This window comes from Amblyomma americanum, chromosome 5, assembly GCF_052857255.1.
Source record: "Amblyomma americanum isolate KBUSLIRL-KWMA chromosome 5, ASM5285725v1, whole genome shotgun sequence".
NCBI lineage: Eukaryota > Metazoa > Arthropoda > Arachnida > Ixodida > Ixodidae > Amblyomma > Amblyomma americanum.
This window is the reverse complement of record NC_135501.1, coordinates 71528171-71555656: the sequence shown is the minus strand read 5'-3', so window position 1 is coordinate 71555656 and position 27486 is coordinate 71528171. Positions and strand designations below refer to the sequence as shown.

Genomic DNA, 27486 nt, shown 5'->3' with positions numbered 1-27486 from the left:
GCAGAAGCGTGCGTACGGCGAAATTACGCATCCCGGCAACCTGGCAACGCACATCGCAAAGTGCCCCACAGGAAAACAAAGACAAAAATAAAGCACGCAAACCGATGTTCACCAAAAAAATCATGACTGATGAATGTAAAGAAAAGAAAGTGAGGGCATAATCAAAGCCTTTACTTCCATGATAGTGAAACAAGATTATGTGAGCAGCCCATTCGTGAAACGCACCCAGAGAGGACACGCCTATCTGATATGGACCATTAGACGGATTAATTGCAAAGTGAGAATAATATAAAGATAAATATTGCAAGTCTAAAGAATACAACGCATAACATCTATAAAAGCAAGTAAAGTTCGTTTGAAATGAAAAGTCAGATGCACGCAAGAAAATAAACTTCCTCTCTCGGTCACAGGGAAATAACATATTGGATCAAGTTTTCAGCTGCATAATGAAGATGGACGTGTCCTTATTGCGATCTGCATTTGTGGCATTTGCTCCAGTGTAGCTCACATCTTGCAGAAGACATATTGAATAACATATTGGATCAGGTTTTCAGCTGCATAATGAAGCTGGACGCCTTCTTATCGCGATCTGCATTTGCGGCATTTGCTCCAGTGTAGTTCATATCTTGCAGACGATTTCAGTAAAGCTGACGGTTCTCTTCTCAAGTCTGTTTCTCTTATCACGAAAAGTCTTGTATAAATACCTCATGACAGCCATCGAAAACAAGTGCCACCCAAACGAGAATGTTTTTGCAACACGGAGTGTCCTTGGAGAATATCGGTTCTGGAAAGCAGCAGGCGGAGGAATTGTAAAACGACACCGCCCTCTGAGTGCCTAAATTGCAGATTCGCTATCAGGCCCCAAAAGGGTCACGTCCGCTGTACTAAATTCGCTCACCAGAGGGCCCCATGCATCTGTTGCAGATAGGCGGAGAGATTTCGAGCACTTCAGGACTTAGGACAGCTGGCGTCGCGGATAACCTTAATCTCCGTCGTCATTTAACTGGATCCTGCTGGGACTTTTTGTGGATAGCAGCGAAGATCTACGAGTGTTTACTGTGAGGAATCATGTGAGTTTAACCTTCTTCTTGCAGCGTAGAAGACCTCACCATATGTGTAAGGCGTAGAATGTTTACCAGGGAAGCGGCGGCTTATTAAAAGCTCCTTTTGCTTGCTGGCACCACATATTTTTTGCGTTCCATTAAGCCAGTGAATAAGCCATTATGCCAAACAGTAAGCATGCGAAAGGATGGAATTCATGATTCTTATCAATACATCAATCTTCGGAATAATGGATATCTGAAGCTAAATTGAGCGGCAGTTTTTTAGTAAGCGCGTCTAGTTATTGCAGTGTGCTGCTCGCGCCATTATATTTCTTGTTAGGTGATGGGAATGTTCATTTTGCCGTGGCTGGTCTTAAGGAATCCTTCAGTAGTATGCCTTCGAGTCAGAACAAGATGGCTTTTCCTAGTAATCTATTTTTACTGCAATGAAAGATGCTTTCAAGTCCTGACAAAACGCCAATCCTTCATGAAAAAGGTGGAAAGGTGGAGCCTTCCAAAGGTGATTTCTAGTTTCAATCGGAGTAGCTCGCCCGTTTTCGGCTTATGCATCAGGGCATACTGTTCAAACATTGCCTTTTTTGTGCATATTCATAATACTTGCTTGTTGTTAAGAGGAATATTATGCTAAGCCAACAGGTACACATTTTCTCTGTACTGTTCCTGAAAATTATAAGTATGCCTCTCACGGCATTATCCAGAAAAAGATTTGTTGTATATACAGCGTCACATCTACTCTTTAGGTCCGTTTTCAAAACAATATGAAGCTGATATTGATGCCATTTTTAATGCTTTTCAAAATGTCATTGGTAAACAGCCGAATATCTCATTCGCTTTTTAACTCCAAACTGTTGTTTCGTTTCGAAGAGCGTAAATAAGTTTCCAGGAGCTGTTGGAGCGTAAATGTGTTTCCAAGAATACCTCTCTGTTGCAAGCGCCGAATTAAATGTAAGACAAATGCGAAACGTCTACTATAACTATCAGTAAGGAACTGTAGTGTAAGTAAGGACATGTTTTGGCTTTGTTAGTGTGCCAGCTGGATGCGTTCTGTAAGAGATTCCGAGTGCAGAGTAAACAGGCTTTTTTCCTCGTTTTGAATGATTATAACATTCTAACTCGCAGGAATGGGTTAGGAAACACTTAGAAACGACACAACTTCGATTTAGTAATCTCTTGCAAGTTATTAGATAAGCAAGAACATTTGTACGCTATTTAGATTACTCGAGTAACACATTTATTGCTTTCACAGCAGAAAAGAAAACGGGCAGTGGAGTTGGGTGGAGTGTTTGAGCTAGACGACCGCCGGCTACTAAATCATGGTGTGGCTATCAGTCACATTTATATCATTCTCGGCTTACTGCTGCGTAACAGTATTTTAATTCTAATGCCGAATGACAAGGCTTCAGTATGGTTTTAGAAACATCTGCAAAGCTTTTTCACCAGCCTGAGTTTCCAGTTGGATCGCACTGAGGGATAACGAGGCGAGTTTGCCTCAGTTGCAACTTTTTAAAGAGAGAAAATGTTGCTTACTGAGACGAATAACTTTCAAGCAATCACACGCAAAGTAAATAAAAATGAAAACTTGCATTCTACCGTCGATATAAATCTGAGAACACAGCTAACGCACCTGTGAACCGTTCACATCCACATCTCTTAAAGACTGTGTGGAAATTCAAAGGCACATTTCTAAATTATTTTATACTTTCAGGACAAAACATCCTATGCCCCTGAAGCCTACAAACCTACCGCTTCTTGCGATGTTAGCAATCGCTCTATCTCTGCCATCATAGGGAGCCTCCTTTTCAACACCTTATGCAATCCTTAAATAACTCTATACCGATTGAAATCGGCTTCTCAATCCAAGAAACATGAACTGGTGAAGTCTGGGAACGCAACATTAACGATAAACATTTTTATTACATACTGCCGGTTTAATATTCCGAGCAAGGGTATATTAAAAGGTCCCGTTTGTGCCCTACCTTGCATTCACAAAATGCTTGAAATTATTAAAACAATCTGTTGGTAATGATGATGATAAATGTTTATGGTGCAAGGGCACCTTCGGCCAATCACCCGCATGGCGCAAGGTATTTTGGTGTACAAAAGGTCGGCTTAATGAATGAGTTCTAAAGCATCTGACCCTAACTATGCTGATTACGAAGTCAAGGGAAAGCTTGCAGCGCCATTGTATCACCTGTGGGTACTGGACGGCACTAGGAAACGAACACCGCATCTCCCGCATTGCAAGGTGAATGTACAAAACCACTAGGCCCCGACGTGGTTACGGATTTCTTATATGCATAGCCTATTGTTTTCTCTCGTTTTATTACTGTTGTTTTCAAAGATACGTAGAGTTCAAGTTTCAGCGTCACCAAAAGGAAGAATATGTTACATTTCTAAAAGATATTCATGGTTAGCTTGGAATGGCCCTTGAATCAATACAACATTAAACTTGTTGTAGATTTCATGAAATTATTCTATTAATTACACTTTGTAATATACTGAGTGGACGCCACGCATCTGCCATTGCTACTCTTCTGCTAATAATGTAGATGCAGCGTTAAGCGTACCGCCCCTGCAGGGACTGACGAGAGGCGGGAATACCAAAATCAGCGAGAATTGATAATTCTTATCTTGTTCCGCGCTTGGCTTCCTGACTCCTTGGGCCTCAAGCATGTATGCTGGCTTGCACAGAGTTAAATTTGAGGACAGAGATGTCGGTCTAAGTCGGATACACGTCTATAGGAGTGGGACAAAACGGCAAGGTTTTGTAGAGACGCTATAGTTTCAGAAACGGGAGGAGTCAAGTATAAGCTGCATGCGGTATGTGGCGTTTGCCGTCCATTAGCGACGCATGTGCTATGAGGGACGCCGTAGTGTAGGGCTCCGGATTAATTGGACCTACTGGAGTTATTTAACGCAAGCGGACAGCATAGAGCACACGGGAGTTTTAGCATTTCACTTCGATCAAAATGCGGCCGCCACGACTGGGTTCGATCCTGCATACTTGATACCGGTTTCGGAACACCAGAGCCACTGAGGCACCGAGGCTGGTCAGGAGTTGAATATCGTGTGATACCACCAAGGCAATTAAAGATGCTCGTAAACCTGTCTGAGTAAACAGTATACACTTGTAACCTTTAAGTCATATTTCCTTGCGTAATACTCAAATCGGTTATCTTATTTACTTATCCATTTCAATATTACAATACCCTCAGGGATCGTACCTATTTTCGAGGAAAGGAGGAGGGGGTATTTGTATAAAACAAGAAAAAATGAAGCTCTAACAATATGAGACACGACAAAGACAAAAATATAAAAACTTTAACAAATACTTAAAGAATAGTTTTCCGTCATATTGACAAAGGTTTATAGCGCCATTTCTAGATGGACCTAAGAGACATAAAAGACATTTTTACTCTGTGCTGCCTCAGGAGAGAAGCAGCTAAAAAGTACATCGGCCCAACGGCATGGACAAAAGATTTCCTGGCACGTACTGTTTTATATAGCACAATAAATATATTTGAGTTACATTCTGTTGCAGCGAAAAAAGAACTTAAATTTCTAAATATACGCTGTTCGAGGTATAGGATAGTTTCTACGGTATTTTAATACCAGTGAATTTTCGAATCTGAAAACAGGCGCAATATGTTCAGAAAACTGGATGATTACATAGAAAATTTATCTGCTTGATTATAACGCTCATGCACCTGGTGTAGTTAGACATTTGTAGAGAGTCAATAGCAGTAGCCATAAGGGGCTTAAGATTTCAAAAAGTAATTTGCTTCGAGGGTCTGGGTGAACAAATTTTAGCTTCCTTTCATAAATTTTATAACCGCAAACATGCTGTGCACGATAAAAAGCGCCTCCCAGCGAACGCCACTTCGTGGGACGCGTGCCTCGGATGGAAGAGCTGCGAGCACTGCAGCAGGCGCACGATACAGAATATCGCCTAATGCCCCTGCCACACGGCAAATTTAAAGTCATTCGAACCGAATGTCATTCATAAAATATCATTCGGTCTCCTTCGGTGCTAGACAGTCAAAAATAATGTCATTCGAAAATGATGGCAGTGACGATCAGTTAAAAAAAAATAGTACAATCGAAAGACATCAGCGCGCATAAAAGATGTTTGAAATTGTTATGTAGTGTTTCAAAAGCGAGTGAGAACATATCTGTACAATAAATTCTACAGCACTTTAGCCATAAAAAGCAAAGCCAAGTACATTATCAACTACAAATCCGTTAAACGTGAACAAACAAAATGACTGACGCGGAGGCGCGCGGAGCGTAGAAATCACTTTCAAAAGGTGAAGTATTTAGCTGAATCTTTAAGTACTTGCGAGCTAAACCAACATGGAACGCCAACAAGCAAGAAATACGCAACCCAAATTGATAGGCGCTCCAGGGAAAGGCCCTGCTTGACGGTGGGCCGCTGCCGTTGGCTGCTGCTGGGACCGAGAGTAACAGCTATCCACGACAGCTTCTAGTGTGAAGACGTTCGCACCAAAATAATATTTCTTTAGATGAACTAAATAAATACAATTTTTAACTTTGGCAGTGCCCATGCTACTTTTTCGCGTCGCTTGTTTCTTTTGCGTATCTGGAGTCCAGAGTACACATTCGGTTCGAGATCGAATGCCAATGAGTTCCCTAAACTCATTCGATGGCGAATGTCATTCCAACCTAATGACATTAAATGTTCACGCGTAGCAGCTGATTAATGGCTTTAGGTGCTAATATCATTCGATGGGAATGTGAGTAAATGGGCCGTGTGGCAGGGGTACAACACGTTCGTCACGAGTAACGGTCACTTGGGGCATCGCAGTGCCCGCACAGCAAGCACACTATGTTCAAATTTCGCGACGAATGGCAAAAATGTGTATAACAATGGCGTCGAGGCTAATAGCATTTATATGACTAATTATATTTAATACATTTAGTTTTTCGTAACTGTCCGTTTTAAATCTCTATTTTCAACCAGCTGCTAGAAGTAATAGTTACAAAGCTGACTGTCCGATACTGCAGTTTTGTGGCCAGAGAACAATGACTTAAGGCTCTGTGGTTTGGTATGACATTAGGCGAAAAAGTTGCGGTCACCCTTCGCCGCGCAAGCGGTATTAAATCCTTCCCAGATAGCGAGGATACCCTACAAACGAGACATATAACATCGGTAACGACAATAATAATAATAATAATAATAATTGGTTTTGGGGGAAAGTAAATGGCGCAGTATCTCTCTCATATATCGTTGGACACCTGAACCGCACCGTAAGGGAAGGGACAAGGGAGGGAGTTAGAGAAGAAGGGAAGAAGGTGGTGCCGTAGTGCAGGGCTCCGGAATAATTTGGACCACCTAGGGATCTTTACCGTGCACTGACATCGCACAGCACACGGGCGCCTTAGCGTTTTTCCTCCATTAAAACACAGCCGCCGCAGTCGGGTTCGAACCCGGGAACTCCGGATCAGTAGTCGAGCGCCCTAACCACTGAGCCACTGCGGCGGGTAACGACAACGCACTTTTCAAAACGTGTTCTAAGTGGAGCAAAAATAGAAAAAAAACTGAGACGCTGGCACTGATGTTCTGGAATGTTTTTGGGGGGCTCTCCTTCGCCCTCTGAACTTAAGTCGGGTAATAAGGCGGCGTCTTCAGAGTCACTGCGGCCTATGTCTTCGACAAAATCAACCGTGCGGCCAGCTCAATCACGTTATTTATTTGCTTCTTTATTTTCAGTACCGTAGGCCCCTATAGGAGGCCCTAGCAGGTGAGCATACACATTTTGTATACTCATACATCAAGCGCAAAACAACAATCAAAGCGCAAATCGAGACCTGAAGCATAAAAACATTTCAAAGGGGTCAAGAAAACATGCTTGATTAGAACAGAGTTATAAGTACGAAACAGTCACAACATTACAAAGATGGGGGAATATGTACTCAACGCAAAGACACGAAAAGACGCAAAAAGGATTAGGCTTGTGACGATACTAACATTGCAAAGAAATCAAATTTCGTGCAGACCTAATTAGTTAAAAGGAAGAAACAAAGTAAGGGGGTGGGGGAGGACAGAGCAGAGAGAAGAGAAAGAATGGAAGGGGGGTTAATCAAATCAAATGAAATCAAATAAAACTGTTTCTTTCTAATCAAGAGAAGAGGAAGCCGAGGAAAAAGTCCTGTAGCGCCTGACGAGGCCTGAGATTCTTTATGCAGTTTCGAGTACAGTGCAGCAGTAAGAAATGAACATCTTACAAGACGAACAAAAATTCAATGTAATATAGCGAAAAACAAAGGAAAGAATGCCCGCACATAGCGTGAAACGGGAGCACAGCAGAGGAAGGAAATATGACATAAAACCAGAATTCGCTTGCGCACTGAATATAAAAAGGTGAAAAATACAAGACTGTTAAACGGTATTGATACAAATCAGACAAAAAAGGGGATCTAATTGTTGGATATGCTAAGATTGTGTCAGAACATCAGTGCACGAAATTTTAAGGATTAAACATGTAGCGTTTGGTTATTGCTATAAAATGTTGAGAGAAATTCTAAAATCAAGATCACCAAAAATTTATTTTGGGGCGGTAGGTGCTTGATAATTCATTTTCTGTTTGTCATAGTTGGGATGTGTCCAAGTGACTAGTTTGCAATGTGTTCGGAGGCGTTACTGTGATGAGGAATTGTAGGGATGGTATTTTACGGCCGGTTTTTGTAGGTGTGTTGGAACAAATGATAAAAATATAATTGATCTGTTTTATGCAAACTGCGTTCGAGAAACACAGGTGCTGTAGCCAAGTGTTGAGGATGACCATAATACGCTTCGATTGCTAGTAGCGCCTTCTTTTGTACAAGTATCAATTTGTTGTGATTGCTTTTAGTCGTAGTGACCCAGACGAGACAACAATAAGACAGTTTGGAATAAAAAAAGGGCATAGTAAATAGATAACTTCAAACATTTAGGTAGGAGATGGGCAATTCTATAAAGGCAACCAACTGTTTTGCATAGATCAGATATATTATTAGTGAGGTGAATATTCCAAGAAGGAGTTTTGGAAAACCAGGCACCGAGGAATATATCACTTATTGTGTGCCCATAATGAATACTGACTGCAAAGCATTCAACAATGTTGATGTGCCGAAAAATAATGTAGGTAGTTTTCTTCAGGTTTAGGGTCAGACCATTTCACTGTAACCACATATATAATCTTGTTAGGTAAAAATTTGTCATACTTTCTAGTGCAGGCAGTGAAAGGGCCGTGTAAAAAAGGTTGGTGCCGTCTGCGTACATTACAAGATCAGGTGAATAAAAAATCATTTAGAATATATCACTACATTATATCATTAGTGAAAAATAAGAAGAATAAAGATCCTAATATGAAACCTTGCGGGACATCTTGTGTTTTGGTTGGCCAGTCAGAAGCATTTTTATTTATTTATGCCAACATACTGTAAGCGGTTTTCTAAATAGCTTGTGAGGAGATCCAGGGTTATTCCGCGCACACTGTTGGCATGTAACTTATTGAGGAGAATGGTATGCTGTACGCAGTCAAATGCCTTGCGAAAATAAAGAAACAAACCAAAGATGTACTTTCCTCCTCAAAGTTATCAATAATTTTTGTCTTTAATTTGGAGCAGTGCTTCTTCGGTGGACCTGTTCTTTAAGAAACCGTATGGTGTAGAATCTATACTGTCATGTTTGTGGAAAAATTTCCGAAATCTGCTGTTAAGCACACCCTCAAAAACTTTTGGCAACTGGGGTAATAATGAAATAAGCCTATAATTGTAGATTTCATTCCTGTCACCGCCTTTGTATATTGGACACAGGCGAGCACCCTTTATTCGCCTGGGAATCGGAAGAAGAAACCGGTTTGCTGCCCTGCACTGAGAGAAATTGATGAGGGGATATAAAGGGGAAGGAGGAGAGAGAGTAAATCAGTAAGCATGCGGTGAATTCACAGCCCATCGTTCAGGCCCGGTGCTGTCATAAAGTGGAGCAGTGCCTGGGAGGCCTTCAGAAGCAACGTAAGGATGATGCAAGCGGACATGTTCTGTTTGTTCCGAAAAGTGATGCAGAAAAAAGATACAGTAATATTCACAACGAAATGAACATTATTGAGAATATCATTCGGCTTCTGTGACGGCCTCTACCTTTGGAGTAAGGGTTTGCAAAGTATATTCATGGGTAATTGAGGCGTCCTGCTGACGCCATTCTCGGTAGGCACGAGTACTTCAAGGCGTCGATATTGCAAAAGAAATCTGTTAGTTCGTATCCATATTTATGCGGTGTCAGTCGAGTGTGAGAAATAGATATATTTGGAGCCATTGATATTATGACTGTTTTGTAAAAGGTGACAAAAAATTTTCATCGTGCGTTCATAGCTCTAGTGGAGATAGTCGCGAGGCCTGAGATAACTTCCAGGATACTTGTGTAGTCTCTGTACTTATACTTGTTATGAATGAATTGGAGTGCCTTTATTTGTATCTTTTCCAGGTTCGTAAGTTAGTACTGACTGACGAATCAGAAAGTGTAAGCATATTATTGTTGGATTTATTGAATGTTTTGCATGACAAGAGCGTAGTTGACGGTGGTACAAGCAGGATTCGTTTTTCTCAGGGAAATTAGTTTTCGTAATGCTGTTGCTGATGTCACCAATGTTGGCATCCTCTTCGAGGTATGCTGTTAGCGTGGCGCAGAGGTATTTATGTTGATTGATTGTATTCAGAGGAGTTCCATGAATACTGTAAGGGAAACATGATGAGTGTTTTTATGACGTTTTAAACTTTCAAACCGATTTTCTTGAAAAAACTTCCGCCTGCCATCTACCGCAGCATTTGCTAAGCGCGCAGTGGTCGTTATGGTTTTTAATTTCCCTGCACGTGATGCATTCTCCAGCAAATAGCTTGATATTAAGTTTATTTGCGTGGTTATATCAGCGATGAAACTTAAAAAAAATAACGAAACAAGTACGGAGCCTTGCGGAACTCCCGAAATAACAAACGGCAATTCGTACCACGGTTCAGGCTGAGTGCCATATTCACCTAAGAGGTCCATCTCAATTTCCATTTTGATTGTAAAACATTTTATTCGCCGGGAAGAGCTTGGCAAGAAGTCGCGTTAAGTGGTCGAGAGTACATAGCCCTCGACGACTTTGTCAGCCCACTCCACCGCCAAAACTTGCGTTCTGGGGTCAGAGCTAGCCAGCACGGTCTCCCACCGCTCGAGAGAAGGAGCTGTAACTAGATCACCCGGAGGTGGCTCTATTTTGCAGTCCCACAGGATGTGATCGTAGGTAGCACGTTGGCCACAGTGTTTGCAGTTTGGGTTGTAAAGATCTGGATAAATGTGCGCGAGGAGTGATGGGGTGCGTATCGATCTCGTCTGTAGACGACGCCACGTAACCTCTTGTTCTTTAGTAAGTCTTTTGTCTGGAGGGGGGAAAATTCTCCTCTCTAGTTTAAAATGATTGGTGAGATCATGATATGTGATCATTGAGTCCTTCGTGAAATTCAGGGAGCCAGACTCATCCACTGCCCGGTCGACGAAACCTCGGGCTTTATTGTGGGCTGCCTCGTTCCCCGGATTCCCCGAATGGGCTGGGACCCATATCAATTCGGAATAATTTGGTGAGAATTTGGTTGCGTTAAGGATTCTAAGGGAGGTGTTTGTAATTCGCCCTTTAGCGAAATTATTGATACCCATTTTGGAATCGCTGAGAATGATGCTCCCTTGGGTATGTGCTAGGGCGAGGGCTATAGCCGCCTCTTCTGCCGTTTCAGAGGATTTCGTTTTGATTGTCGCCGAGACGATGTGGTCACCATTCTCGTTCACAACCACAACTGCAAAGGCATTGGTATTTTTGTATTGTGCCGCATCTACATAAAGTGTTGCAGCACACTGTCTGTAGTTCTTATATAAGGCTTTGGCTCGTGCTTGTCTTCTACCCTCATGGTGTGAGGGGTGCATGTTTTTGGGGAGTGGTTTGATTAGTAGGGCCGTCCTATAGGCGCGGGGTAAGTCTACTTTAGCATCGTTATTCGTAGGTTGAAAGTTAATTCCGAGCCTGGTAAGAATACTCCTGCCAGTTCTGGAATTGGCTAATTGCGCTGTTTGAGCCATTAAATGGGCTTCTTTCAGTTCATTGTAGGTGTTATGTATTCCTAACCTCATAAGCCTTTCGGTTGAGGCATTTAGTGGGAGTCCTAACGCAGCCTTATAGGCCTGCCGTATCATGCTATCCAATTTGTCCTTTTCTGCTTTCGAAAATTTCAGATAAGGGGTGGCATAGAGTATCCTGCTCAGCGCAAAGGCCTGCACTAGGCGGCATAAATCTCTTTCCCTCACCCCTTGTCTGCGGTTAGCTATGCGGCGGAGTAATCGCGCCGTCGCTTCTACCGTGCGTTTTAGCTTAGTGAGTGTGTCAGTATTATTTCCATTTGTTTGTAAATACAATCCCAGTATTCTCATGGTCTGTACCTCTTTGACAGATCGTCCATTAACATAGACGTTTATTTGCGGGGGGGATGTCGTGGTACGCCTACCTCTTTGTTTACGACGGATCACGAAGAGTTCAGATTTTTGCTCAGAACAAATGAGGCCGGAATCCCATGCGCATGCCTCGATGATGTCCACTGCTGCTTGGAGTGTGTCTTCTATGTAGCCTTCGCATCCTTTGGTTACCCAAAGTGTGATGTCATCTGCATAGAACGTGTGATGTAGGTCTGGTATTTGTGCCAGTTTGGGGGGAATTTTGATGAGGGAGAGGTTAAAAAGGAAAGGAGACAGGACGGAGCCCTGTGGCGTTCCTTTACTTCCTAGTTTGATTGGGGCAGACTCTATTGTTCCGACCGTTATCACTGCTGTTCTGTTAGTGAGGAAGGATCGGATGTAGTTGTACGTCCTTTTTCCGGGGTTGATTTCTGACAAGTTTGTCAAGATGGCTTTGTGGGTGACGTTGTCGAAAGCTTTAACAAGGTCTAAACCCAATATTGCTTTCGTTCCTGTTCCCTCGTCAGCTTCAATTATGTCCTTGTTAAGCTGCAAGAGAATGTCCTGGGTAGATAGTTGGGCCCTGAATCCTAACATTGTTTCAGGTAGGAGGTTCATGTCCTCCGCATAGTTTTGGAGCCTATTGAGGATGACATGCTCCATGAGTTTGCCTAGGCATGATGTTAATGAAATTGGCCGTAGATTCTCAGTGCTGAGTTTCTTACCCGCTTTAGGAATAAAAGTGATTTTCGCGTGTTTCCACTCTGGTGGTATGTTGCCTGCATGCCAGTATTTGTTCATAAGGTCTGTAACCGCCGCGATCGACGTTGCGTCTAAGTTCCTGAGAGTCTTATTTGTAACTTTGTCTGGTCCTGCCGCAGATGTTGTCCGCAGTTTTCCAATTGCGTACCAGACCTCTGCGTCTGTGATGTCTGCGTCTAAATTTGGATTAGGAGTCCCCCGGTAGTCTGGTTGTGTGGTACTATCATCCGTGTTTAGATAACGTTCTGCTAGCTCTTTGATTAGGTCTTCAGTTGTACCCTCCTATTTATGTATGAGTCTGTACAGTTGACTTTGTGGCACGGGACGTGTTTGTTCTGGATCGAGCAGGTGTCTTAGAAGATGCCATGTCTTCTTATTTCCGAGCTGTCCATTGACGCTTTCACATATTTGGTTCCATTGTTGTGTTTGGAGAGTAAGTGTATGTTCCTCGATTCGCCTCTCGATTTCAGCGATCTTTTTGCGTAGTCGCTTGTTATGTTTTTGCTGCTTCCAGCGTTTTTGGAGGCCTTTTTGTGCCTGCCACAGGTGTAACAGTTTTGAGTCTGCAATCTGCTCCTCCTTCTCAACTGGCACCACAACGCTAGTGGAGCTGACATCCTCATTCAGGGAGATAACCCAGTCGCTAAGGTTAGAGATCTCCTTTGGAGCTGTTTTGTCGCGAAGTTGCCTGAACTTGTCCCAATCCGTGGTTCGTATTTCTTTTGCTTTGTTTTTAAGTTTTGTCGTGGGGAACGTGATGCTAAGGACGAAGTGATCACTGCCAAGGTTTTGCCCGGTGTTGACCCACTTTGCGTCCTTGACGTTTTTAGAGAGGGATAAGTCTGGAGATGTGTCTACACATACACTGTTACCCATGCGTGTGTGGTCGCTCGGGTTGTTTAGCGTTGTGAGCCCCAGTGACTGTATGATTTGCCAGAGCAGGTTCCCTTTCGGAGTTGCTTTGGTATATCCCCATGCTGGGTGTTGAGCGTTGAAGTCTCCCACAATTAATAGTTGAGCCCTAGCAGCCAGCTTTACTGTGTTTATCAACAAGTGTGGGAGTCCATTGCCTTTGTTTCTGGGAGGGTTGTATACATTAAGGATGAAGAGATTTGAGCCTCCTTTTTGCCTTGGTACTATTTCAAGTAGGGTGCAATCTTCTTCCGAATCATTTATAAAATGTTGAATTGCGGTGATATTTCTATGCACCAGAGTGGCTGTGAAGGAGCCGGCTGCGTTACTAGTATCATAATGAGGTGGCAGATATGCTTTATAGCCTGGCAGTGTAGCCCTGCCGCTAGCTTCTTGCAATGCAATCACGTCTGGGGTTGGAACAGACGGTGCTTGTTGGATGTGGAGCTGCAAGTGGGCCCGCTTGCGGCGGATGCCTCTGCAGTTCCATTGCCAAATTTCAAATTTTTGGCGTGGTGCCATGTTGGGTTATAGATGGTTGTGGCGTCGTGGACAGATCCACGGTGGGGGGTAGGCGGGCCTCGATAGTTGTAAGCCTATCCATTATTTGCTGCATGCAGGTGGCTATTTGGGATACCTGTCCCTCTAGTGTTGCAAAGCGAATATCTATCTCTGCAAATTTGGTAGTAACGAGGCCTTGGAAGGTTGCTTGTTCTGTTGATATAGAGCTAGTTCTCTCTGACAGAGTATTGATGTCTGCCCTGAGTTTGGTAGGCGCTTTCGACGGCTGCGGGGTGTCGGCTTCCGAAGCCTCGGCCTTTCTTTTGGATTCCTCGCCTTCTTTTGTAGGATGCGGTCTTTTAGTTGCTATTCTGGCGTCTGTGTCCGTCGCGTTATGGGCTGAAGACTGGGACGCGTTGGAGGGAGTGTGGCAAATAGCGTCTGTTTCCATCGCATTATTGGTCGAATCCTGGGACGCGGTGGGTGGCATTCTAGCCGCAGTGGCATTCTGTACCTGATGCGCTTGTAACAGGCGTTTAATGTCAGCCAACTCTTTTTTAAGGCTGGCAATTTCTCTGTCTCGGGATTGTAGTTGGATCTGAAACTCCTTCTCTCGAGCGTCAATAGATTGGGAGGCCTCTGCTGGCCAGCTCACCTTTTTATTGGAGCGGCTATCGCTGCGTCCGCGGCTTGAGCTTCTCTTGTCGTTCCCTGCAGGGTTCCCCAGGGGCGGGAAGGAGCTGGAGTTGTTCCGGCTGTGGCTTCCTCCTTTTCCGGTAGCACCGTGTTCCTTCTTCCTGGGCCTAGACTGGTGTTCGTGTAGTGATGAGTCGTTGTCCCCTTGCTTGGGTGTCTGGTTGCCATGAGGCGTTCCTTGTTTGTTCTTGTTGATCAGCCGGAATTTGCAGTTCCGGCTGCCTGTGTTGTGGCCCCCGTTGCAGACGATGCATACGGGTTGGCAGGTTGGCTGTTCTCCCTCAGGTGGAGGCGAGTGATTTTCTCCGCAGCTGCGGCAAAGGTTCGTTGTAGGTTTGTAGCAGACATCGGCCCGGTGTCCTACTCTCCTGCAGTTGTAGCATACCTCATGTTGCTCCCTGAAGGGGTGGACCCGAAAGACGCCGCAGTGATAGATTACTTGGCTGGGTAGCTTCTTTCCAAAAAAGGTGATTTGTATTGTTCTGGATTTCCCTATCCTTCGGGCATCCACAACTTCTATTCCTTCGTTTCGGTTTCCGAAGCCTTGGCGAACCGCTTCGGGCGAGTCTCCCGCGTAGGCGTTGTAAATGACCCCTTTTACCGAGTCTTCGGGCGCCGCCACGTACGACGTTACGTTGTAGGTTTGATCTTGGAGGTTCAGTTTTTCAATATTGGCGTATGCAGTCGCCCGTTGACGATCGGGCGTGCATAGCGTAAAGGTGTTGTTGGCCGTATTGACTCTGATAATGTCTTCATTCTTCACCGTATCATACGGCAGCCTGGCCACCTCGCAGGCGCAGAAGAGTAGTAGTCCGGGCGCAAAGTCCCTCAGATTCCAACCTTGTGGTCGGCAGACGATTTTGTAGTCGTCGGTCGGTAAGCGCGGGAGAAGGGCTTTCTTGCTGAGTGCAAGTAGCTTCTTCCCGTTCTTTCGCGATGGAAAATTGGAATTAGACTTGCCCTGGCCGTGCCCCTGCGCAGGCTCGTCGTCGGTTGATGCGGGCCCTTTATTCTTCAGGCCTCGTTGTCGGTCGCGGTAACGAAGAATGGTTTCCCATTTTCCGGCGTCGAGCTCCGACGGTGATATTTTCTCGCCTTCCACGGCGTACTCCATCTGTGCGGGTCCCTGGGCGCTCAGTTCCCGGCGGAGAGGTGACGAGCTAGGTCGAGCTCGATGGCTAGGCCGGCAGTCAGCCGGCAATATGCCTAGGTGTCCGTAGATTGGCAAAATCCGGCTGCAGCAGGCACTGGACAATGGCCCGGATGTCGTCCAAAATATTCGAGCCCGAAGGCTGACTCTTTCTGCCGAAAAGTGGCTTCGAGGCGGGAGCCCATGCGAGACACGTCAGCACAGCTCCGTGGATTGGATTGGATTCCATCTCAATTTCCAAGTTTTAACTTGACACGCGTTTCAAAAATCGCCGCCACGCGGATAATGAGAGATTAGTTTTCTACCTTTTGGGCAGATGGCGTTGCATGATCAAGAATGCCAATGAATGGTTCGAAATTTGCGTTTGTATCCATCGTTAGCCCCTGCGTACTAATAATGGCCGATTTGCGCGGAAGGGTGATAGTTAAAGTTTTATGGAAGTAACCATGTCTATTGTTGACTTTTATGACGGAACTGGTCATGAAAAAATTCAGAGAGCATTTCCAGTCTTAAATATTATTGCAAAGTATGACGTCGCATGGGGCACACATCACCTTTGTATATCATTCGTCGGAGCCTAACTGCCAACTTGCGGTGAGGTTTTTTTGTCTTTGTGCTCAAGAAGCAATGAACAGCACTTACAAAGCATTTAATTGCATATACGTGTATCATGAAGCTTCCATGCTTAACTGCTTGCTTGTTCTGGATAGCGGAGCTGCTGCCCTTGCGAAAACACGGCCGGGAAATCAGCTGTCGCCCCAAATAAAAGATTTTAGGAGCGGAATATCATTTTAAGGACCTGAGCTAAATCAAAATACTAGCTATTAAGAATTCTATAATGAAATACAAGATTTTCCTGTATGTCCCGACAGGGCAGAAAGTTACTATGTGATGGCGGCGGTCGTAGTAGTCCTGCTGTGAGGCCTGCGATGCTTGTAGTCGGGATCTAGCCAGCTGGCGGGCGTGGTCGGCCCGGGAAATTGCGTCGTTTGCGTATTCTAAAGACTGTGAAGTAGATGCCTGATGCAGAGTGTCCAATGGTAATTGGTGCTCACGGCCATACAAAAGATAGAACTTATTTAAGAACAGCTTCTTCCCTAAGACAATACGTGATGGAATGGTTTGCTTGAAGAAATTGTTTCCGGGACCCCTTCATCTTTTATTCAGGATCTGAAAAATATTCTTTCTTAATGGGTTTTACTATTGCTTTTAACTTCTCATGCCTGTTTTTCGACTTACCATGATACAGTGGGATTAAATGACGCAAATATCAAGAAAACTATGTGTATACGTATCGTTTTATTTTTCACTGCTTGTTTCCTGCCTTTCAATTTGCAGCTGAATTTGTATTATATATATATATATCTGTGCACTCATATTGTTTGTTCCTTTTCCCCCTACACTAATGCCCGCAAGGGCGCTGTAGTTATGTAAATAAATAAATAAAAACCGGCTTTGTCATGACGGGAATGATGGTAGGCGAAATTCACGTATGAAAGGGCAATGTCCCAGTCACGATGGTCCGGGGAAACGTACATTGCGAGCATATTCTTGAGAGTACGGTTGAGGCGCTCTGTGAGGCCGTTGGTTTGGAGATGATAGGCGGTGGTCAGCTTATCTTTAGTCGAGCACGAACAGAGAAAGTCGGCAACGACAGTAGCTGCTGTACTGGTGGGGAGGGCCTGCGTGATTGCGTCGCAAGCGGCATAGTCAGTGGCAACGGCAATCTATTTGTTTCCATAGGTGGACTTAGGAAACGGACCCAAAAGATACAAGCCAACAAGATAGAACGGTTCAGGGGGAACATCAACAGGTTGGAGCATACCCGCTGAGAGAGTGGTAGGGCATTTCCGGCGCTGGCATTGGTCGCAGGCATGAACATACGGCGCACGGACTGGTAGAGGCGGGGCCAAAAGAAGCGACTACGCACGCGGGAGTAAGTACGCGAGACACCCAGATGTTCAGCAGTGGGGAGGTCATGAAGCTCGTGGAGGACATCGGTGCGCAGGTTCTTCGGCACAACGAGCAGGAGGTCGAGGCCGGCGGGGTTGAGGCTTCTGCTGTATAGAGTGTCATGATGCAGCACAAACCGGCGCAGAGCAATGTCAGATGGGGAGGAGTTGAGGCGGTCAATAATAGAGCGGATCTCGATATCCCGCCGCTGCTCATCGCCAAAGTAAATAATAGCACAGAGCGAAAACAGGTCAGCGGTGCTGTCATTGCCTGAATGGTCAGAAAAGTCAACGGGATATCGGGAAAAGCAATCAGAATCGGTGTGTAGCCGACAGGACATAAAGACCACGGTGTAGTCATAGTCTTGTAGGCGTAAATCCCAGCGACCTAGCCGGCCAGTAGAATCTTTCAGTGAGGTTCGAGAGCCAACAGAGCGCGTGGTTGTCCATGACAACCGTAAAAGGGCGGCCGTACAAATACGGCAGAAATTTTACAATGGCCCACACAAGGGACAAGCACTCGCATTCCGTGATTGAGTAATTGCACTCTGGTGTAGAGAGGAGGCGGCTGGCGTAGGCAATTGCAAGGTCGGACCCAGATTGCCGCTGAGAAAGGACAGCGCCGATTTTGGGACCACTGGCGTAAGTGCGGACTTGAGTGGGAGTGGCCGCATCGAAGTGTGCCAAGACGGGCGAGGTGGTGAGCTTCGAGTTTAGAGCGGCAAAGGCGTTTGCTTGTAGGGGTCCCCAGGTGAAAGTAATATCCTTTTTTAGCAGATCACTGAGGGGGCGGGCGATGTCAGCAGAGCCGGGCACGAAGCGGCGAAAGTAGGAGCACAGCCCCAAGAAGCTCTGTATGTCGTGGCAGGAACGCGGCACCGGGAAGCCTTTCACGGCTCGGATCTTAGCTGGGTCAGGGTGAACACCCGTGGCATCGACGACATGGCGTCTGGCGACGCGCAAAACGGCATTTGGAGGATTTCAGCTGCAGGCCGGCATGACGGAACAGGGAAAGAATCTTAGAAAGGTTATCGAGGTGAGAGGAAAAGCTGGGGAAGAAGACAATGACGTCGTCGAAATAGCAGAGGCACGTGGACCATTTGAATCCGTGCAGAAGGGCGTCCATCATATGCTCGAAGGGGGCAGGTGCGTTGCATAAGCAAAAAGGCTTAACTTTGAACTGATCTTGAGAAACAATTTTTATTGCTTTTTTCTCAGAGGTTACGCTCATTAGAATTTCTTGATTTTTTTAATTTGTATCGTGGTACATAGACCAAGGGTAGACATTCTTAGTCCGGAATGCCTCAGAGGCCCGCCAGAACATTTTGGCGCGGTAGACATGCTCTCCCTTGGAAAAATGTGTGGAATGCTAACTGCATATGTCAAGCTTTTTCATGGTATTCTTAATGTCCCGCTGCTATGTCCGTGTCTCGCAGACGCTCCAAGAGATAAGCGGCTGCGGATAAGTTTTTAAAAGTGATCAGGCCTCAAGGGGCAACCAATGCTGCGCACAAATCCACGACATCATGCTGTCTGAGCAATACATCATTCAGGCGATCGAATATCGTTTCCTCATAAATCTGAAATTTACATTGATGCGCTGTCTGGGAATCAGTAGTTTAGAGTTTCTTCTGATCACAAACAAGATTCATCCCCGCTGGTTTTTCGATGTCATTGAAGCTGAAACACGGCTTAAGAGCTTCCTCAGAAGGAGCTTCATTTTTCTGGAAAACAGCTGAAGAGGAAGTATTCCTTAATTTTTTTTTAAGTTATGCCGTTATTGAGCAAGTGCTAAGCCTAAATGTTTTGAAAGTATGAACGTAGCACATTCGGCATTGAAAAGTGGTTTGAACACTTAGACAAGAAATTGATTGCAGAGTGTTATAACTCAAACATTCACGGCGTGAAACAAGGTAATGTTTCACTTACCAGGCGTGTCCCTTGCAACTATGTCCGCGTGTAACGCATGCAGTTACAGGGTATCGTGAATATGTATGGCTAACGAAAATAATGCGAGGTAATACCCTTTACTCACCCCTCAATCGTTCCTGAAACATCAACTAAGTATTAGTGAACTGAGTAAAGCTGAGATTTGGGCGAGTTGGCAAACATTCATGGTGAGTGAACAGCGCAACACAGGCTAAACAAATGCAAGACAAGCGCTAAAAACTCAGTTTATTGAAGGACGAAAACTGGTAATATACAGTGATCGCCAGAAAGCCGACAAAAGGGTAAGCAACCTATGCCACGTGCAAGTCGTTCTTCATTAAACTCAGTTGCTGGTCAGTGCTTGCCTTGCCTTTGTCCCGCATTTGTTGTGCTATTCACGGGCCATGTTGGTAGACTGTATTGTAAAGGGAGCAGGATAAAAAATGCTCGATTAATTACGTACCAGCAGCAGCTTAGGGAGCGTTCAGCGATGTGCAAAAAGTGGGACGCATATGCACTACTGGTCCATAAAGGGTTAATGTTAATTTATGTATCGCACAAAATGCCGGTTTTCAGAGCATGTTTTCTCCTTAGCGGTCACGTCTTCAAGACTCAATCTTTCTCCGCGCCTATATTCATTAAATCACGAGTGGAAATTAATTCTACAAATTTTACCACGAAACTATTTTCTCGATTTGACCCGCCGCGGTGGCTCAGTGGTTAGGGCGCTCGACTACTGATCCGGAGTTCCCGGGTTCGAACCCGACCGCGGCGGCTGCGTTTTTATGGAGGAAAAACGCTAAGGCGTCCGTGTGCTGTGCGATGTCAGTGCACGTTAAAGATCCCCAGGTGGTCGAAATTATTCCGGAGCCCTCCACTACGGCGCCTATTACTTCATTTCTTCTTTCACTCCCTCCTTTATCCCTTTCCTTACGGCGCGGTTCAGGTGTCCAACGATATATGAGACAGATACTGCGCCATTTCCTTTCCCCCCCAAAAAAACAATTATTATTATTATTATTATTATTATGCACGAGGAGCAAGCTTATTGGGGGGAAAGCGAATGATCAGTTGGTATTGGTGAAATGCTTTCGAGTGCGTAACGCTCAGGTGTTAGCTCGAAGCTTTCTTATTCGTTTCAAGCCACCCCTATCACGAAATTCTAAGGACCACTGAATTCAAGCTTTGACAGACTACTATACAAAACAATCATTCAGGTTGGAAACGGGGTAAATGCTCTAGAAAACAGGGACAATCAAAAAAGAAGTGGACAGGACGCGCAGACTCACAATTGAATTTTACTGGATGAATGATGGCATATATACAGTGAACAAAAACCATGAGCTCAAGTCTATCAATTCGCTGCTGTCAATACCACGTGACCACACACCGCGCCTTACCATCAGCAAGCACAAGGGAAGGATGGCTAACACATACACGTCATTTTTCTTTATAATATACGCCTTGAAATGCTGTCGTGTCGAGCGGTCCCTATGCTTGTATAAAATCTTGGACTTATCTTGATGCGGAATACTAATGTATAAGTGAAAGAAGCCGACAGGCGACTGCCACACCGCAAAGCCGATGGCCGTGAAATAAAGAACTATACTGTGATTCCTTACTAGAATAAGGTAGCACATAATTTGAAGAATGTTGCACAAAGCTATGGGGTGGACGTAGTGTTTTCTGCTCCCTTAAAGAAGACTCATTTGTGTGCACATGGCCAGAGAAAGGTTGAAAGTACAACTAGCCATAGCCCGTTTTTATGCCATTTAGGACACATGTCATAGTATGTTCCCTGCGTATGCGCTGTTGTCTCCGGATTTCCTTTTTCTCGCGGATGTTTCACTCGGACAGACGAGACGGTGTGTCAATATTCATTTGAAACAAAATTGTGAGAGTCTGTTCTCTGATTACTATTCTTACGTTGGAAGACATTGCCGGGCGTGTGAAAAAAGCCAAAGAAGGAGTGCCTTCCGTTTCTAGAAAAAAAATGTTTTATACAGAAGTAGGGACAGCTGCACACGAGAGCTCTTCAAGGCGTACATTACAATGAAAAGAAAACACGTGTTGATATTAGCGATACTTCCGTTGTACTTGCTGTTTAGGAGGTGCGGTTTCTGGACGCGAGATTGTGACGGCAGCGAATCGGTAGCCTTCAACACGTGGTTTTTGTCACTGTATATAGCTCATATTTCATCCAGTAAAATTCAATTGTGAGTCTGGGTGCGCCCTGTTGACGTCTGCTTCTGTTGTCCGTGTTTTGCAGCGCAGTTATAGTTTTCAAAGAAGAATAGTCACCAATCAGTTCAGCTTGCCGCTCTAATCCAGTCATAATTCTTGGAACCCCGCCGCCCATATTTTTTTCCCCAAAGAACGTGCGTAGCACGTTGTTTTGTTTGCTTGCATTAGGTGTATCTAAAACGATGCGCGACGAATAGTGGTTCAGTTATAATTACATGGTGGAGTGTTCGACATGCGCTAAAAGAAAGGGAGATCTAGCAGTCGCTTTTATTTTGTGGCAGAAATAAATTGTCGCGTATATGTTTCCTTGGCGGCATAGTAGATTGAAATTCAAGTTACTGCCGGCTAGGCCGGGAATCCGACATCGGTGAAGTCATGGTCTTTGCGTGACACCTGGTGAATGCAGTCCAATGGCGAGAAACAATTATGACATCAGCCATAGTCACATGGCTGTTGTATCCGGAACGGAGATGCAACATTAAATGTTATTTGCAAAGTTTTCAGATTTTAAAGTGCAGACAAAAAAAGGAAGACTTCCGCTTAAATTCATGGACTACTTTCGTTTGGTACTTTACAGGTGCCCGAAAATGCCATTTTGCTTGACGGCGCTTGGCAACATGCTGGCTGTCTTAGCATGCACAGCCGCCGCGTCCGGCTCATGGAGGGCCTGGACGCGTGTGGACGCCAACTCGACCAAGATTCACGAGGACCTGGCGATGTACGCACTCATGAACCGCACTACTGGTCGCTACTATGACACCTTGCTGCACATTGTAGACGTGTACAAAAAGGTGCAGATCTTTTATTCCCATCAGGTTATGTACCTAGTATAAAGTTCCACTGCATTTATTTTATGTCTTGCTCCATGTTGGTTTTTTAGAGATTTTTTTCTCAAGAGTGATTTATCGGCGCCGCACAAAGGTACATCTAGTGGTGGGATGGGGGTAATGGCTTATAGGTCAAAGTTCTTATGAAATCGGCACGCGCTACCCGATTTACGAACTTGCGGTATGTGCGGGAGAGTAATTTTTTCGGGACTTGCAGGGGTGGCGTGATATTTAAGAGTGTTGTTCTCAGGTAGCGGACGGATAAAGACACCACAATTTTTTTTATTGTGAGTGTATCATGAGATGGCAAAAATAAACATGTTCTTCGTTTTATCATTCGTAAACTTCTGTGTCACTTCATCCTCTCTGCACAAGGTCTCTCTAAGGCTGGCGGCGATCAGTGCAATTTGCATAGATTTAAATATTTCTAAGCCATCGCAAACAAGCGGCTGTCATGAACGAAGTATGCTGGCTTTAAATCCCTGCAGTGACCTTGACCTCCTCAAATAAAGTATTTTATGCCGTGCCACTAAGGCGGGGAAGCCTGTTTTCTGGAGTTATTCGGGCTTTCCTGTTAAATAAATTCTTTAAATGTTACTTCTTGCTCGATTTTTTGTACTAGCCGCGGGCTTTATTTTACTATAATTGCCTATATTATGCTGCTGATTGTGACTGATGTGCGTGTTTTGTACCGTGCTGCTATAGCATTTCGGTGCGGTTGCGGAAGTGACCATAAATTAATAGGCCAAAAAATAAGTTACTAAACAAAAATTTGCCTTTCGCGGTCCCCGTGTAGATCTTAAAAAAGCAGACGAACTTGCAGGAGCCCTTTCAGAGCTCTGATTTTTAGACAGGGTTCGACTATCGGCGTACTTTACAGAATTCCTCCTACACTTGATGAAAGCGCGCACAAAGGTTGACGTGGATGATGCGATGTATCGGGTATTATTTGGAGAGTCTTGTAACAAACACCAACTAGAAATTATTATCATTAATCTGTTGCTGAAGACAAAGATATTCAATTTCCACAATCTTTAACGGCGGTAGCCCCATTTAGCCCAAGAAACTGAACTGTACATCTGTTCGAAATGCGGAAAACTGCGGGTATTCAGGAAATAGAAAAAATAAGGTGTTCATGCAAAAGTACCAGTAGTTTCTCTTGCGAAAATCGGACGTGAAAGTCACTGCTCGCGTTATAATTGTATATTATACGGTGAAAAAGGCACCTTTTACCGCACTTCCTCGCATATTGGTGGATGCATCCAATAGAACCACCGCAAACATTAGGAGACAAAACAGAAGGGCTGGGATCTCCCATAGCCACCATTAGTCAATCAAGCCGTCTGGAAAGGCGTCTCACTATCGGAGCAATGGTGGCGCAGTGAGATATTTGTTAGGGGAGGAGGTGCACTGACACACTGAAAACGAATTCTACGCTTTGCTCCAAGGAAAGCGCGATAGAACACGCGTGACAAAAAAAAGGCATTAATTTAGTTATGTTGAAGTCCGGGAGGCACCCTCAGCCAGGCGAGCTGTGACCGTGTTGCACGTTAACCACCATAATCAAGTTTGGATTTATAGAAAGCGTCGCGTTGCAGTGAAACGAAAAGGCAGTGTTAGTGCTTTGTCTGCTACCAGTATCTGGGCAGTTTTCGGCTGCATCTAACATGAGGGCTTTCCGCCAACTTTTCGACCGCTACGCGTGTAAGAGAACGGCTGATTTCTACGCTACTGAGAACAGCCTACGGGAATCCGAAAAAATACTTGCCCCGCGATTGATCGGCTCGGACTTTCGTTTTTACGACTAAGCCAATAAAGTCTAAAATAGACACGGTGCTAGAGAGGCCGAGATGTTTGATTACATTTTGTTGTCGGTATCATCTGAGAATATTTTGTGAGGCTCTTTTGAAAAAGAGGTGTGCGTGCAACCTTAGCGCTTCAATGGTAATATCAACTGCAGTACCTTGTTATAGGGTACGAAGGTGGCCTCACGCAGAAAAGCAAATGAAGAAGAGAAAACCCAATTTGAAGTATTTTTTTCGCGCAGTTGTCTTTAACTTGTGCTATGCTAAGGTCTCATTTTTTGCGTTAGGTTCGCAGGCTTTGTTTTTCGTCTTTAGCATTCGCAAAGTAGGTCCTCAAGCTGCTTTCGTGGTCTCGTTACAGTCGGACAAATGCATTATCACAATAGGAATAAAAAGCGCCTGTGACCCCATTAAATCTGCCAGATCTACACTATGAGGACAAATTTCGAATTTAGTTTTATGTATCGAAAGTTAAACAATGTGACCACAATAATATAAAAGAAATAAAAAATACCTGATCAATAAAACAAACAAAAACAAACAGAGCTGCGACACCGCAGCTCTAGCGAAGAGTGCTGATGCTCACAGTACGGAACATGACCAGCGAAAAGCTAAAATGGCCACATTCAAAGCACTGCACATCTAACACTACGGTGAACACCCCGAACTACAGTGAAGCCAATAATAAGTAAAAAAGCTTCAGTGCAGCGACACTGTTCCACTACAGTAGTGATTTATCCGTTAGGCGAGAAATGTTTCAAGATCTGTTGCATGCTAAGTTTAAATGCAAACCTTCTGCTGTCGACATAAGAAGCTTCCCGCAGGTCGGTCCAGGCACCAAGTACAGAATCCAGTTCACGACGACCAAAACAAAGTGCCCTGTTTCTCAGACCAAGTTCAGCAAAAAACGGTGTCAACCAAAAGGAAAATATGTAAGTACTCGTTACATGCGTCGTAAATCATGAATTTGTGAAAAGAAATTGTGTATTTTTAACAAATCATGCAGGACTTCTTGTGAACAGCAGCTTTAAGAATGTTGAACTTTGGTGTTTTATTTATGGATACAGCGGACAAAAAGCTAAGAGTTTGTGAAAGCAGCGAGTATTCTGACAGTAGCCAGAAATCTTACAGTATTACAGTACCATGGCTGCAACCTTCTATCATAACATTTGAGGCCTGATGAAGTCTTATGCCTTCATTATTATGCCGCATTTACAAGCGTAACAAAAGCGCGAGCGTCATGAACTCTGGCCGTCAATTGGTGCTTCATAAAAGTCTACACTTTCTTGCCGCGTAACAAACGCTCCCCGTTCTTGTCCGGAGCAATCTTCTGGTGATAATATTCAGCGCAAGTAGTGGAAATTTTTGAAATGTCGAAAATACTACGTATACTGCAAAGCTGTAACTGTCGAATGGCAAGGCTACTATAGCCTTCTAGCTAACCGTACGGTACGAACAGCCAATAAGAGTGCTCCATATACAATGTGAGGACCAGTAAAGCCAGCCCTCTTTCACTATGGGCTCTCTGTCGTTCTCTCTTATACTGGAAGGCGAGTCGTGTTGCAAGAAGTATATATTCAACCAAGATAATTACGTCCCGCTTTTGTTGCGTAAAATTTTTTTATAATATTAGCGAAGAATGCTGAGCAATTTATTGCATCGTGGCGGGCAACAGCGCGGTGGAAGAGGGACAGAAGGGTGTTTCACGGCGCTGCTGCCCGCCATGATTATTCTGTTCTGTTTAATCAACGCGCCTCCGAAATACTCTGGTATTTTTCCGGAACAAAGGGCGGTGGCTACTAAGTAAACACGATATGACACAACATTCAGGAGCCGATTTCGTGATAATTTATTTGTTATTCGGTTGTTTATCATCTAATATATTAACCAATTAGTCTTAGCACAGATCTTGGAACTTTCAGGCTGTTTAGCTGTTGCTTTAATTTTGCTACAATAGTTTTGATCCGGTGCAGCCGAAAAAATATGGCTATATTATGGTAGCTGCCCTGTACCAGAGATGTATTCTTTTTATTAATGGCCTGTCTTGAATGGTACAAAGCGTTATGCAAGGCTTTTAACCTAACCAGGTAATACTGAAACTTATCTCTTGCTCTTCTTTCAGGCTGACAACTTGTGCATCATCATTGTCTACCAGAGCCCGGGAGGAGCAGTTCGCCGTGTCGAATCGTTTTTGTGCAAGCACTAGAGACGTCTTTTTAACTGAAAAGTTACTTTTTTAAATCGCACAAAAAATCTACACAATTCTCTGCTAACTGCGCGAAGCTTCTATTATGACCAGTTAATTGATTCGAGTGTACGATATGAAAATGCAAGTTTAAGAATATAAATATTCACAAGTCAATTCCTCTTGATTGTTTCTGGATTAAATCTAATTTAGACCGTTTGCACTAAGAGAGCATTGGTAACATTTAAAATATACCGGTTGTAAAGTAGTAGTAATTGAATTCTACAAAGCAAGGATAAAAAAAGGCCAAGAAGATAAAATATGGGTCTGAAAAGCCATTTATGGACGCATGTCTTGTCGCAGGGAATGTGCTCAACTGCCACTTGCACCTTAGGATTTTGTTGCGTTCTGTTTCGTTATCGCCGACATGTCCACTTATTGGACAGTACAGCCTCTTTCTTTAGTGTTACAGTTATTTGAACTTCTACAGAAATCACTGTGCAGTTCTGACCTTATTTTATAATAATCAAATGGCTAATGACATTGCCTTTCTGCTCTGTTAGTGTCAGTACATAATTTTTGCTCATGAATAATTATCGCTTTGATTCTGTTAGGCTACCTATGTATTTACATCTTGTTCAGTCCTCTCATATTTTAGTAGCTTTTTACTAGCTTTCAGTGCTCTGTATCTTCAGCGTTGTATATGGTATTCGAAAGAACTTAATTATTATCCCTTTCTCTCACTCCTCAAACACGATGCAAGTATGCTGACTACATGCCGTTCTCCTACTGTCCTTTGTCTCGAAAACCACTCTCACCTTCTAGAGGTCATTTCATTCTCTACAAAAAGTATGCGCGGACGGTGTTAGTCACCCTCAATATGTTTTTGTTTCTTTTCTTGTATTTTGTAGCACGCAATATAAAGAAATAAATTACTTTTTATCTGCTGTTCTTTTAGTCCTAACAGTCATGCTGCTAA

General features: G+C 44.1%; 1 protein-coding gene across 1 annotated transcript; it reads left to right on the top strand.

Annotated features, from left to right (window-relative positions):
- Window positions 1-936: 936 nt before the first annotated feature.
- LOC144134777 (mialostatin-like) lies at window positions 937-27366 on the top strand. The gene is made up of 4 exons (XM_077667607.1): window positions 937-1070; window positions 22268-22481; window positions 25147-25254; window positions 26445-27366. Coding segments are annotated over exons 1-4 (408 nt in total). The 5' UTR covers window positions 937-1068; the 3' UTR covers window positions 26529-27366.
- The last annotated feature ends 120 nt before the right edge of the window (window positions 27367-27486 follow it).

Bases quoted from the DNA above. Each gene is read 5' to 3' on its own strand.
- LOC144134777 (XM_077667607.1), top strand. The intron at 22,482-25,146 runs GTGCAGATCTTT...AGCTTCCCGCAG, and splicing joins TTGTAGACGTGTACAAAAAG to GTCGGTCCAGGCACCAAGTA. The intron at 25,255-26,444 runs GTAAGTACTCGT...CTCTTCTTTCAG, and splicing joins GTCAACCAAAAGGAAAATAT to GCTGACAACTTGTGCATCAT.